The sequence below is a fragment of the Chenopodium quinoa genome, unplaced genomic scaffold (genome assembly GCF_001683475.1).
Source record: "Chenopodium quinoa cultivar QQ74 unplaced genomic scaffold, ASM168347v1, whole genome shotgun sequence".
Taxonomy (NCBI): domain Eukaryota; kingdom Viridiplantae; phylum Streptophyta; class Magnoliopsida; order Caryophyllales; family Amaranthaceae; genus Chenopodium; species Chenopodium quinoa.
This window is the reverse complement of record NW_018742206.1, coordinates 604,482-619,011: the sequence shown is the minus strand read 5'-3', so window position 1 is coordinate 619,011 and position 14,530 is coordinate 604,482. Positions and strand designations below refer to the sequence as shown.

At 40.5% G+C, this 14,530-nt stretch overlaps 1 protein-coding gene across 1 annotated transcript; it reads left to right on the top strand.

Annotated features, from left to right (window-relative positions):
- Positions 1 to 9,808: 9,808 nt before the first annotated feature.
- On the top strand, positions 9,809 to 12,296 carry LOC110733525 (DEAD-box ATP-dependent RNA helicase 47, mitochondrial-like). Its single transcript, XM_021913591.1, has 3 exons — positions 9,809 to 9,983; positions 10,086 to 10,164; positions 10,378 to 12,296. Exon 3 carries the CDS (start codon positions 10,403 to 10,405, stop codon positions 12,086 to 12,088), a length of 1,686 nt encoding a protein of 561 aa, XP_021769283.1. The 5' UTR covers positions 9,809 to 9,983; positions 10,086 to 10,164; positions 10,378 to 10,402; the 3' UTR covers positions 12,089 to 12,296.
- Positions 12,297 to 14,530: the final 2,234 nt, after the last annotated feature.

Sequence of the window (14,530 nt, the reverse complement as noted above, 5' to 3'; positions counted from 1 at the left end):
AAGGTTATCTACATTCCAAGTTCGAGGCAACGGTTGTCCGTCTGGTGTTTCCAGACGGTAGGTACCGTCCCTGACTTCCGCATAGATTCGGTAGGGTCCTTCCCAGTTGGGAGTTAGTTTGCCAGACTCGTTAGCCCTACCAACTGCTTCCATTTTTCTAAGTACAAAGTCCCCTACTTTGAGTGGACGCCTGTGCACTTTCTTGTTGTATGATCTAGTCATTCTCAGGCGGTAGATTTCATGGCGCAAAACAGCATTGCCCCTCTTTTCAGGAAGTGAATCTAATGCCAGGCGCATAGCTTCCCAGTTTGCCTCTTCGTCATATAGCATTACTCGAAGAGTCGGCTCGTAGTGTTCTATTGGAAGAACAGCTTCTGCACCATAAGTTAGGAGGAATGGAGTTTCTCCAGTCGCCCCTTTTTCAGTCGTCCTAATGGCCCAAAGAACATGTGGTAGTTCATCTGCCCATAGGCCGCCTGCTCGTTCAATTTTTTTCTTGAGACCGTCTGAGATGATTTTATTAAAGGCTTCTACCTGGCCGTTTGCTTGTGGACGGCCGACAGATGCAAAGTAATGTCCAATTCCTTGGTCTCCCAACCAGCTTTTGAGAACAGGCGTCTCAAATTGGGGACCATTATCAAAAACCATAGACATGGGAACCCCGAACCGAGTGATGACGTTTTTCCAAATGAATGAAATTACATCTTTCGTCTTGATTCCCTTTACAGCCTCCGCCTCTACCCATTTAGTGAAGTAGTCAACGGCAACAAGTATATACCTTCTGCCGCCTGTAGCAGGCGTATATGGACCCAGAATGTCCATGCCCCACTTAGCAAACGGTAGTGGGCTGTGAATGGTAGTGAGGTCAGTAGCCGGACGGTGAATTAATTTGCCAAACCTTTGGCACTTGTCACATTTTTTCACCATCTCCATTGCATCTGCTTCCAAAGTAGGCCAAAAGTAGCCCTGCCGCCTTGCCCTTTGAGCAAGCATCCTACCACCTATATGGGAAGCACAGAAACCAGAGTGAAGATCATCTAGTATCTCTCGTCCCTTTTCAGGAGTAACACACTTTAAGAAAGGTTGAAGGTGCCCCCTCTTGTGCAGTTCCCCCTGTATCATTTCAAAACAGGAGGCTCGTTTTTTCAGTGATGCCGCCTGTTGAGGATCATCCGGCAGTGTACCGTTTGTCAGATATGCCCTGATTGAATCCATCCAGGTTGAGCTTCTGTCTAGAATTCCAATAGGATTTTCCTCGATGCTTCTCTTCTCCATTACTTCCCAAAACACAGTTCGAGGAGTATCGGAGGAGGCGGATGATGCTAATTTCGAGAGTGCATCTGCCTGGTTGTTTTCTGATCTCGGTACTTGGATCAGATGGAAATCCTCAAGGGAGCCGACTGCTTGTCGGACCGCCTGTAAATATTTGATCATGGCCGGATGTGTTGCTTCGTATTCGCCATTGTACTGACTCACTATCAGTTGTGAATCAGAACAGGCGTCTATTTTCCTTGCCCCGGCCGCCTTACACATGCGGATCCCGGCTAGTAAAGCTTCATATTCTGCCTCATTGTTTGAAGCCTGGAAACTGAAGCGTAGAGCATACTCGAACCTGTCGCCCTCTGGAGATTGACATACGACGCCTGCTCCACAACCGTTTGAAGTAGAGCTTCCGTCCACATATACCTTCCAGACTTGGTCTGGAACTTGAGAGTCAGGAGGACGAGTCATCTCTACAATAAAGTCAGCAAAGGCTTGCCCCTTCACTGCTTTTCTAGGCTCGAAAGTAACTTCGAGACTCTGCATTTCTATGGCCCATTTGATCATTCGTCCGGAGGACTCCATGGTGGTAAGGGGCCGTTTGATCGGTTGGTCGGTATACACGACGACTGCATGTGCCAGAAAGTAGGGCTTCAATTTTTTAACAGCCATGAAGAGTGCAAGACCAAATTTCTCCACTAGGGGATACCTCAACTCGGCATTTTTCAGTACGTGACTGACAAAGTAGACCGGAAGTTGACAGCCGTCCCTTTCAGCAAGGAGCACCGCGCTTAACGCATGATCAGAGACGGCCAGGTACATGTAGAGATTTTCTTTGGGCAAAGGGCTGACCAGCCTTGGCAAGGAATGCAAGTGAACCTTTAATTTCTGGAAGGCGGCCTCAGCATCCGGCCCCCATTCAAACCTTGCCTTTTTCTTAATTGCCTGGAAAAAGTAGAGGCATTTGTCGCCTGATCGGCTTAGAAATCTTCCCAAGGCCGCCAGACAACCTGTTAACTTCTGAACCTCTCGGACGGTACGAGGCGACTGCATGTCAATGACCGCCTGTACCTTCTCAGGGTTCGCCTCTATTCCTCTCTGGTTGATAAGGAATCCGAGAAATTTCCCAGACTCAACTCCAAATACACATTTCTTGGGATTGAGCATGACATGGTGCCGCCTGAGTGTGGCGAAAGTTTCTCGGAGGTCCGTCAGATGATCTTTCTGAAGTTTAGTCTTAACAATCATATCATCAATGTATGCCTCGACGTTTCTCCCAATCTGATCAAAGAACACTGTGTTTATCATTCGTTGGAATGTAGCCGGGGCATTCTTAAGACCAAACGGCATGACCGTATAACAGTATAATCCCTGATCAGTGACGAAGGCCGTCTTCTCCTGATCTTTCTTCCACAAAGGAATTTGATGAAAACCAGAATAGGCGTCCATAAAACTCATCAAGGCATGGCCGGCTGTTGAGTCGACCAGGTTATCAATTTTGGGCAGAGGGTAACTGTCTTTGGGGCACGCCTTGTTCAAGTCTGTGTAGTCTACACACATTCGCCAGGTGCCATTCGGCTTTTTAACAAGTACCACATTTGCAACCCAATCTGGGAAGTAACATTGCCGAATGAACCCTGCATCAAGTAATTTTTTGACTTCGGCGGCGGCCGCCTGACCTCTTTCTTCACCATGGTTCCGCTTCTTTTGCCGTACCGGCTTCTTTTTCGGATCCACAGCGAGTTTGTGTACTGCCAGATCAGGACTAATGCCTGGCATTTCATGGACTTCAAATGCAAAGATGTCCTTGTATTCTTTCAACAGGTTGTGAAAGTCATCACCAAGGTTTCTCAGAGCAGTCGTCCCAACTTTGACTGTTCGGTCAGGGCGGGAGTCGTCTAATATCAGGTCCGTATGCTCACCAGCCGGCTGAGGGCGGAACTCATCCGGCCGGTCCTCTGCCAATGATTGCTATTTTCTTGCCTTTCTGGCGGACTCTGTCTGGGACGCCTTTCTTTTTCTGTCGCTTGCTTCTTGAACAGGCGCACTTTCCTTGACATTGTCAAGGTCTGTTTTTTCTCCACTTGAGCCAGTGGCCTTAGCAGTGGGTTTGACATCCGAGAGATAGCACTCTCGGGCCATCCTCTGATCTCCCCTTAGGGAGCCGACTGTTCCATTGTCCCTTTCAAACTTAAGCAGCATAAGTGACGGGATTATAACAGCCTTGGCACTATTCAGGGTTGGGCGACCCAGAATCATGTTGTAGGCAGAGAGTTCCTCTACAACTAGGAATCGGACTACCATGTGTCGTCCTTCCCCTTTTTCGCCCAGGCGGACGGGTAGATCAACTCGTCCCAGTGGGTGGACGACTCCTCCTCCAAACCCTATTAAAGGGTGGGAGGCCGGATGTATGCAGTCCGTCTGATATTTCAGTTTTGACAGACATTTGCTGCTGATGAGATCTGAAGAGCTCCCAGTATCTATGAGGATTCGACCAACTCTCTGGTTGGCCACTTTACATTCAATAACGAGAGGGTCGTCATGCGGCCCCCTTATTCCTCCTAGATCCTCTTCAGTGATGACAATCTCAGGAAATGTATATTTGGACGGTCGTTCTTGGTGAACGGAATTTACATCTAACCGCCTTATATTATCTTTGTTGCCCCTAATAGTGGGGCCGCCTCCTGAGAAGCCGCCTGCAATGGTGTAGACGACTGCATCATCTGTATCGGAACTGTCGGCCTGTTGATTCTTTTTGGCGGACTGCTTTTTTGAGGAAGTATTCCCCGTAGATTTCTTGACATAAGTGTCAAGATCACCTTGATCAGCCAAGCGGTCTAGGTACCGCATGAGACTGATGCAGTCATTGGTGTGATGACCAATGTCATCATGATAAGCACAGATTTTGTCTTGGTTCCGGTTGCTCGCAGAACCCTTCATGGGGAGCGGTTTCTCAATTGAGAGCCGTCCCTTTATTTCTTTTAGGATAAACTGGTTATCCTTGTTAAACACATACTTTGGGGAGTATGGTTTGAATTCCTTTTTCTTCTTGGCCGGCTGTTTAGAGGAATCAGCCGCCCAGACCCCTTTTCTTTTTTCATCTTTGTTGGACGACTGTTTCTGTCGTCCTTCTCTATTGTCGAACCTCTTCCCGTCCGACTGTTTCATTGTACACAGATCAGTCGCCTGTATATAGGCTTCTGCTTCAATCAAGGCCTCTTGAAGAGTCGCCACCCTTTTTCGAACTAAATCAAATTTGAAGGTAGACCCGTCTTTGAGACCTCTAAAAAAGTCAGTATAAGCTACCTCATCCGGTAACCCTTGAATCTGTATTCTCATCAGGTTGAACCGCCTGATGTAGGAACGAAGCCCCTCCTTTTCACCCTGCTGAATTGTTCCCAAATCAAGGGTCGTTTTCTTCGCAGGGATGTTCATTGCAAAGTTGGAGGCAAATAAGTAAGCAAGCGTCCTGAAACTGTTTACACAACCAGTCGGCAGGTTGCCGAACCATTGCTGTGCAATTCCCTTGAGAGTTGCTGGGAAACACTTGCACCAAGTGGGATCATCCAACCCTTGAAGGTACATCAGGTTGGTGAATGCCATCAGATGGTCTTCCGGGTTAGTAGTGCCATCATAGGCGCCTACTAAAACATTTTTTACTTTGGCCGGCTGAGCGGCTTCAGTAATTTCCTTGGAGAAGGCCGACGGCTGTTCACCAAGTCTAAGCAGCCGTAGCTGCCAGTCCATAGGTTGGACGTTTTTTGCTGCAGGTCCACCAAATGGAGGTGGCTGCATAAAATATTGTTGTTGCGGCACAAATGGCAAATTTGGTACCGCCTGCGCACTATGAAAGCCAGACTGACGGGAGGTGCCGCCTGACTGACTCTCATGGTACGACTGAGTTGGCCTCATCGAGGCATTTCGCAAACTGTCCTGAAAATTTGAAGTAGAAGCCGACTCTGATAATCGGTCACTCTTCTTCTGCTCTAGCAGGTGCCGAGCATCTGTGAACGTTTGCTTTGACCCGTCCGCCTGAATATGACGAACCGGTTTCCTATTTCCCGTAGGATAACGGAGTTTTGTGAAATCAAGAGCAGACGGCTCCCGCTTCTTAGATTTAGGATGGGGAGTCGCCTCTCGCCCTTGAACTGGCTTCCTCTTCAGTGAAGTGGAAGGTTTTTTGGCCGCCTGCTCTTTGACTGAAGCAGGCGGTTTTTTGTTGATCAACTCTTGGATCTCTCCCCTGAATCCCCTCATGAAGGTCATGAGTTCGTTCCTTGTGATGGAAGCAGACCCATCAGTCGGCTGTTGCCGAGCAAGCGGTGCGCCTGCTGGCTCGCTTCCTGTTTGAAGATACTCCCGTTCCCTTATTTCAGTATGACGGGTACGGCGGGCCCTTAGGGTCCCGTCTGGAGCTGTATGAGTTTCAACTTCAAATTCACTTTCGGTATCATGGTCCGACTGAACTTGAGGGTCGTCTAGGGGACGCCTCTCTTCTGGGGTCGGTACAGACTTGGATGCCATCTCTGAAGTACTCTCCCCACAGACGGCGCCAAATGTTTCGGGGTTTTCTGATGTCCTGCGGGAGAGTTACAATTCCGAGACTGGAACCGGACGCCTGTACCTGCAAAATAACGGAGACTCCTGAGAGCTCCGCCTCCAACGGTCAAGTTAGTACCTGATTAAGGAGTAATTAATACAGAAATTAAAGTAATAAGGTCTCTCTAGGTGAGAGTATTTAATGTAGGTAATCTGCTTTGCTAGCGAGATCAGCCGGTTATTAGTGTGTTCCGTAAATTATTCGGTCCCTCGATTAATGAGGATTAATCGAGTATTTATAGCCTTGGGAAGCGTGCAACTCTCTAGGTTTAAGGTAAACCTAGGGCCGAACGGGCTTCTAGACTGAAATGGGCCTTGATGGCCGGTTGTCCCATTTGGCATGGGTGGACACGTGGCGTGTCTTAAGTGGTCCGTGGAGGACGCGTGGCGGAACCTGGTTGGTCCAATTGTCAAACGGCGCTTGGTGGATAAAAATCCCCTAATCAGCACTTATCGAAGACATGACTCCTTCAGTCTTCGGGCGCCAGCCTTTGCTTCCCTCGCCCGGCCGGGTGCCAGCCTCTTTGGCCGGGCGGCTTTCTTGGGCCACTATTTGGACTACGATTGGGCTCTAATTCTTTGGGCCAATCTGGGTTTCCTCTTCGGGTCTTGAATACTCGGTCCAAATGCCCCGATATCACATATACCGAGCCCTTAATCACCGGTTCGATGGCTCTAACCGGCCCTGGGCTATAAAAACTGGTCATGCTTCTCCAATGCTCGTAATTGCTCCATAATATCGCGGGAAAATGCTCCAAAAGTGCAAATCCCTGCAAAAGTCAACCAATTCTACGAAAACACTAGAAAATACCTATCAGTAATAAAAGTGGCTCTAAAGAGCCAAAAACACTACTAATTATGACCAAGGGACGGGGGTAAAATACTATATAAAATAGACACATCATATATATCAGGTTAATGACTTGTATTTTTGAGCAATTTTAACTCCCTCCTTATATAATAATTTATCTAGCTATCAAAACCCCATCTAAATTTGATATCTTTTCCGACATCAATGGTAATCATAGACTCATAGTACAGTACGTAGTATATAATAGAAAAAATAGAAAAGAAATAAAAAAAAATCCAAAGGAAGAAGAAAGAAGAAGAAGAAGTTGCAAAAATCAGAGCAAATGAGGGGGCTTCATTGTGGGTGGATTACTTTAAATATAGGAGGAAAAAAAGGAGGGAATTAAAATTGGTCAAAATTGCAAGCTATTAACCTAGTACTAACGTTTAATTAACGGAGTGCTTACTGTAGTTAATTAGTTAAAAGTATTGGTATACCGCTGATAATTAAAAAAAACTTAATTAGGTGTATCATTGATAAAAGCCTAAACATGGGGTGTACCAATGATAGTTTTCCTAAGTAAAAAATAAGTCAAACAAAACAATGCAAGGCCTAACTTTTGCTCAACTCAGACTATATATGATGACATTTCCTCAATTTAACGACATTTAGGGCATGTACTCTTTGTAGGACTTTAGATACTCTAAGTGGAATTTTATGAATCGTATTCATAAGCATCTAATAACCAAGATCATTGCATAACACATAAAGAACATATAATTATACTTTTGAAGTGTGATTCCACGTGCGATCGAGCAAGAACAATGGGAGATAAAGAACCCCAAGCGTGATTCCTCCACTTAGTCCACAGGCACATATTAAACCTCCACTAATGCTAGTTAGTCGTGATTGAATGCTTCAATCAATTTTCAACGAAGTGATAAGAGAGTCACGAACCACCACAACGGATCGGACACCACGAGGGGGCGCCGGGCGTACGAACGTGAGGAGAAAAGGGAGGGTCGTGAGTGAGGAGAGAGTAAAGGGAGTTCTGGGAAAACTGGTTGCCTTGTTTTACAATTCACTAACTGTTATTTGCGACTTAATTCAACTAACCCTAGGCATAAATCTTATTTATAGATTATATTTCTAAATAAGAGTTCATGTCAAGCCCAAAATCCTAACCCTAATCAAACTACTCTAGCCCAACACTCCATGTGATATGTCTAATAGGTCTTAGTTGCATCTTAGTGCAGCTAAGATAGCTACAACAAGGGGAGGCCCAAAACACGCGGCCCAAATCAAATAACTTAGATAACATGTCCGCGATCTGCCCAAATCAATACCACGCTCTATAAAATGAACATTTAGTTTAAAAATATGAACATAAAAAAATGAACATTTAATAACAACAAATGAACACGTAAAAAAACAAACATTTAATACTAAAAAGTGAACATGTTATAAGAAAATGATCATTTATTAAAAATGAACATGATTATCATATAATCATAAATTTGCTAGACCACGACCTTAAAAATGAACATTTAGTTAGAAAAATGTACACATTAAAAAAAAAATCAGTAATAAAAAATGAACATCCAGTAATAAAAAGTGAACATGTCAAAAAAAAAAAAAAAAAAAAAAGAAATGAACATTTAGTATATTAGAAATGAACCGACATATATGAACACTTTAAAAAATAAACATTTAGTATTAAAAATTGAACACTTATAAATTGAACATGGAACAAAAAGTTATGAACATTTAGGATATTAAAAATGAACATGATTTTTATAAATGTTCAAATTCATTGTATATAATTATTAATGAAAAATAAAGATAAAATAAATTATTGAAATATGTTCATTTTTTATGCATTTAATATTCATTTTTGGTGTACTAAATGCTCATTTTGTAAAAGTTGTTCATTTTTAAATTCCTACTTGTTCATTTTTTTTAACAGAAATTATATTCAAGATCGATTGTAATCATTTAAACTCTAAAAAAATGAATATACACCTTTAATCTAATCTTGATCATAGTGAAAATAATTATTGATTTGTAACATGAGTAGAAATCAAAAGAGAAAAAATCAAAAGAAAAAAAGAGAGAGAGAGAGGAGAGAGAAATGAATACAAATTAGGCAATACAATTGACATTCATTAACAATCAAGCAATTTAATTGATATTCATCACAAATTCATTATAATTTCAAATAATCAAACAATAAATCATCATGCATGATCAACAAAATCATACAAAATACAATTACAAATTGATAAAATCTAACATCCATTGTTTTCTTTGACCTCCAACTTTCTCTTTCCTCCATTTTTTTTCTTTTCTCTTTGATAAAACCAATTGATTGAATCTGAAACTTATAGATTTAGAAAGAAAGGAGTATACCAATCAAAACACGAATTACTAACTCAAAAATTTATATAAACGAAGAAGAAAACTTTAAAGATTAAAGGGAAGTGAGGTAAAGAGGAGAGAGAAAATTTTAAATTGAAAAAAAAAACTGAAGAGAGAGAAAAATAATAGAGCTAAGGAAGAAGAAGAAAGAGAATTAAGATATATGGAAGAAAAAAAAACGTATGTTCATTTTAACGTACTACATGTTCACATTTAATGTTGTTGCAGCTAGCTTGGCTGCACTATAATGCAGCCAAGAATTTGCGGTGGTATGTCATGATCTCATGAGACTCATTAATGGACATCTTACTTGTTTAACCCATTACCCTTGTTATGTGACCTCATAGGACCCATTCTATTGGGTTTTAAACTATTTAATTAGCTAAAGATCATTTGTCATATCTAACACCAAATAATGACGACCCAAAAGAATGAACTTATTACTCAATGATAGTGATCTTTAATATATCTAATAATTGCAATTATCGAAGACATAATTCTTTCACTCTTCAGCTTAATTTCAGTTCAGTCCAATTTAGTTCAGTTCCTAATTTCATCATCTCATAAACAATCGGTTCATTCAACTCCAATTAATTCAGTTCATTTCAATAAATTAGAATTGACCCTTACCCAATTGTTAAACCCATTTTCTTGACTCTAACCAGGCATGACGAAATTACTCCCTCCTTAGATGACAAAATTACCATCATGTCCTTTGAGTAACATGAATTGTTACTCAAATTGAGCAGCTTTAGATTTTCTCTTAAAAAAAAAAAAATATAATAAAAATAAAAAATGGAGGTTTAAGAGGAGGACTGGAGGATAATACCTGGGCACTCAACTATTTGTTCTGGAGTAGCCTTTCTCCCTGATTCATCGCCCTTTGCAGTAGTATCAGTTTCAGACTCTGCTTCAGGTAATTTCTTCCCATTTTAGTTTTCCCATCAATTTCTTATAATTATCTTTAATTTTTTTTTGTTAGGTTAAATTAATTGATACTGTAATTGTGACACTATAGAACGCAAGCCAAATTGAGGATTTGGGACAATTTCATAGTTTTCCAGATTACCCAGAAATTGAATTCGGTCACTCGTTAGGTAAGTACTTGTTTTATTGCTTAATTCTTCGAATTTACTTTTTTTAAAAAAAAAAAAAATCAGATATGATGTAGTATTGAATGTTATTTATTCATGAGAACTAATGGGTTTTTTGGAAACTATGTATTAGGGTCTTATCTTCTTAGTTTTAGCTGATAAATGATGCAAATTATTGGGTTATATTATTGTGTTTAAATTTTGTGTATTCTTCAGTTTTGTAGAAGATCTTGTTGTGAAAATGCCAGCAATAGTTTCTTCGCGCTTGCTTATTCTAGTGGGGGAGTCCTTACCATTTGGGAGATTGTTACATGTTTCTAGGAATGCTTGTTATTATCACCGAAATGTGCGATTTCTTAGTAGGTATAGGCATGATAATGGCCCTCTTACTCTTGCCACCCTCGGGTTTAGAGATTCAAGAGCAAGTAAAGAGAGTGAAGTAGATAAAGTTAGAGATACAAGAACAAGTAAAGGCAGTGAAGTAGATAGTTTTGGTCAGTTGAACCCTGCATTTGAAGTGCCTAAACGGAAAGCTAAGACAGTTCGCGTTAAGGAAACTGTTGTGAAAGATTGTTTAGAAATTGAGGGAGCTCCATTTGCTGCTAACTCGTTTACTGAGATTGGACTTCCACCTTTGTTATTAAAGAGATTAGAGGAGGAAGGGTTTACAGTTCCTACTGATGTCCAGTCGACTGCAGTTCCGACTGTTTTGAAGGGGCATGATGTCGTGATCCAATCGTACACTGGTTCTGGGAAAACACTTGCATATCTTCTTCCAATACTGTCTGAAGTAGGCCCATTAAAGAAGCAATCTGCCACTAAAGAGGATCCTGGAAAGAAGAAAGATGTGGAAGCAGTTATTGTGGCTCCTTCTAGGGAACTGGGAATGCAAATAGTGAGGGAGGTTGAGAAGCTCTTGGGACCTGCAGACAAGAGAATGGTTCAACAGCTAGTAGGGGGTGCTAATAGATCGAGGCAGGAGGAAGCGCTTAAGAAAAATAAGCCTGCTATTGTTGTTGGTACGCCAGGTCGCATAGCTGAGATTAGTGCAGCTGGGAAGCTTCATACCCATGGTTGCCGGTTTTTGGTGTTAGACGAAGTAGATGAACTTCTGGCGTATAACTTCCGTGAAGATATGCACAGGATCCTGGAACATGTTGGAAAGAAGAGGTCAACGGTGGCCTCCCAACATGGAAATAGCCCCCGAGTTGAACGTCAGACCATTATGGTGTCTGCAACTATGCCAATTTCAGTAGTAAGAGCAGCTATGAGCTGGGGAAGAGACCCACTTCTAGTCAGAGCTAAAAGTATAAGCCCAATTGATTCAGCCTCAACATCTGGCCCTGTGACCGTGGTAAACTCTAAATCTTCATCAGACAAGAATTCACCATCTCAAGCATCATCAGAGAGCTTACCCCCACTTCTGAAGCATTATTACTGCACTGCTAGGTTACAGCACAAGGTTGACACATTGAGGAGATGTGTCCATGCCCTTGATGCCAAGTTCGTTATAGTATTCATGAACTTGAATAGACAGCTGAAGGACACTGTACATAAGTTAGAGGCTCGTGGAATAAATGCAGCAGAACTTCATGGGGATCTCAATAAGCTCACTCGATCAACTGTGCTTAAGAAATTTAAAAACGGAGAGTTGAGAATACTCGTGACAAATGAGCTGGCTGCAAGAGGTTTAGATATTGCAGAATGTGATCTTGTTGTGAATTTCGACTTGCCCACAGACTCAATTCACTATGCACATCGAGCTGGAAGGACTGGAAGGCTTGGCAGGAAGGGTGTTGTGGTTAGCATATGTGAACAGCACGAAGTTTTTGTGATGAAAAAAATTCAAAAGCAGCTTGGGGTGGCCATTCATCCTTGTAATCTTGTTGAGGGTAAACTTATTCAAGAAGAGGAGGAGAAGCACTGAGAGATGAAGAAAAAAAGCAAGATGAATTTTGTTTGTATGCCTCTCTGTTAAGTGAGCTGAAGAATATTGGCTTTCATTTATATGTAGTTTGTATACGTCTTTGAAATATGAAGGGCTACGGTATTTTCCTCTTCAATTGATATTCCTTTCCAACATTATTAGGTTTTTGTGTTTATACAGAGAAATATAATAGATTTTTATTGATTAATTTCAGTCTTACAAAATTCTCTATTCAAGTATATCACTATTCTGCAAATAAAGTTCATACACAGTTACCACACAGAAAAAGACCAAGCCTTTTTAAGGATTTTTATCCTGCATATGCAGAAATGCTGTGGATTCCGTTCTAGAAATCTGTTATTTGATTAAAAGAAATCTAGAAATCGTAGAATGCAAAAGACATAGATTGATTCCATGTAATGGTAAATAACTCCTGCAAGTCATGTACTTGGTCTGATCTTCCTATGTTGCAAAACCAAGAGAGTCGGTGGCAAGGAGACTAGAACATCTTCTGTTGCGCTGCTGCAGCTTCTGTTGCATCTTATTTGTAAAACTGGCAGGTAAAACATGATGATAATTGGAAAGTGTCACAGCTTTCTTTGAAAGTATAAGGTATAGTGTTATTTTTCTATTAGGCGAATTAGACTAAAATTTTCTGCTGTGATTGACATTCATTTAGGTGTGTATTCTAATCTAAAACAATATACAATCCATACTTTTTTGGATTCTAAACTCGAGTTATTCATCCATCTAATAACATCTACAATAAGTTCATTCCAACCTAAAGTCTTAAGACAAATTTTCACTCTGCTTGTCAATAAATAGAGGTAACAATGAAATAGATTAAGATATGACACTAAAGAATAGAAGAAGTCAAGGCATAATTCATGAAAACAGTATGTATTATGAAAATTTTTGAACCATAGTCATTCAATCATTCACCAATGGATTGAAATCGCATAAATATTTCATGAAAAGATGTTGGAGTTGATCCTTGTATCTTATATTCTTGTTACCCTACCATTCTTGTCTCTCTCACTTGTGTGTTATTTATTTTCTTGAAACTTCCTTTGTGGAGATAGCACCTCTACGAAATGGTTTCATGATTTCAAGTATTGTACGTGTTTAGGCTTTGTTATGTTCACCTTATTTTCATTTATATCAAGAAAAATTAGTTATAGAAAATAAGTTCTTATAGGGTTAATATGGGCTATCCAATTTCAATTTACAAGTAGAATAACTTATAAATAAGGTCTAATAAGTATACAAGTTTAGGTAAGTTGAATAGAACACAACCTTAATTAATGTTATGATGTTATCGATCATATCACCCAGTACAAGTAGGATTTACAACCAAGGTTAAAGTGTTAGCCATAGGACAATAAGGCTAGAATTCACATGATCTTTCCCTTGCTATTCTTAAAATTGCGATATTTTGTTTACAACAACAATCAAAGCCCTAATCTCAATAATAAGATTGGCTAATGAACCTATAATTTATCTCCTATGTAGGGATAGCAGTGGATCGGGTTAAATGGAAGACCTGTCCCATCACCGCCCAATTGGGGCGGGGATGGAGGGAGGTTTGGGGGTTTGGGGGGGGGGGGGGGAGCAAGGATGGGTGTAAAATGTGTACCCGCCACGGGTGATGGAGCGGGTTTGGATTTAGAGTAGACCTCGTCCCATATCCACCTCGCCCCGTATCCGTTTTATACCTGCACCATATTTTCCTTTAGAAGAGTTTAACATTTATAAAACTTGATACCCATTAAGGCCCAATAAGCTTGAATAGTAAAAGGGCATATTCTTAGATGCACAATGCACCACTCATCAAATATCCCCTTTCATACACCAACACACACAACTGGACTACTAGTATATATTACTTCATATCCTTCCTTCAATCTTCTTCCTATTTTATTTCTTTCCTTAGTTCTTCATTTTTACATAAATTTTTTGCTCTTTTCAAATTTCTTTACTTGAGTCTTAATTTTGGTTAACATTTTCTCTCTCCATTGTGTACATTATTTTGTTCTTTTAAGATTTTCTCTCTCCTCCATTTTTTGTATTTTCGTTGATTCGTGATGGATTTAATTGGAATGTGGAAGAGATTGTTAATATAAGTTAGTTTATGTTCTTGATTTGTAAATTGGTTTAATTGGTTATATTTTTTGAATTTATAATTGATATTGCATATATAATTTTTAGGTATTCTGTCAATTTGTAATAGATGATGAACACAAATTGATTATAGTACTTTTCTCTTCACTTTTCTATTTTATAATAATTTTAATAAAAAATTTCATCAAAATTTTATGCTCCTCTGTCTTTCCTCTTTTATTCTTCATTTTCTCTCTCCTCTGCTTTCTTTATTTTCTCTTTTGTTTCACTTTTTGATTGATTTTGTTGCTTACTATGGAATTGGTTGTTATTCCTGAAAAG

What these genes read in the sequence shown, in the direction of transcription:
- LOC110733525 (XM_021913591.1), top strand. Translation starts at nt 10,403, where the DNA reads ATGCCAGCAATAGTTTCTTCGCGCTTGCTTATTCTAGTGGGGGAGTCC.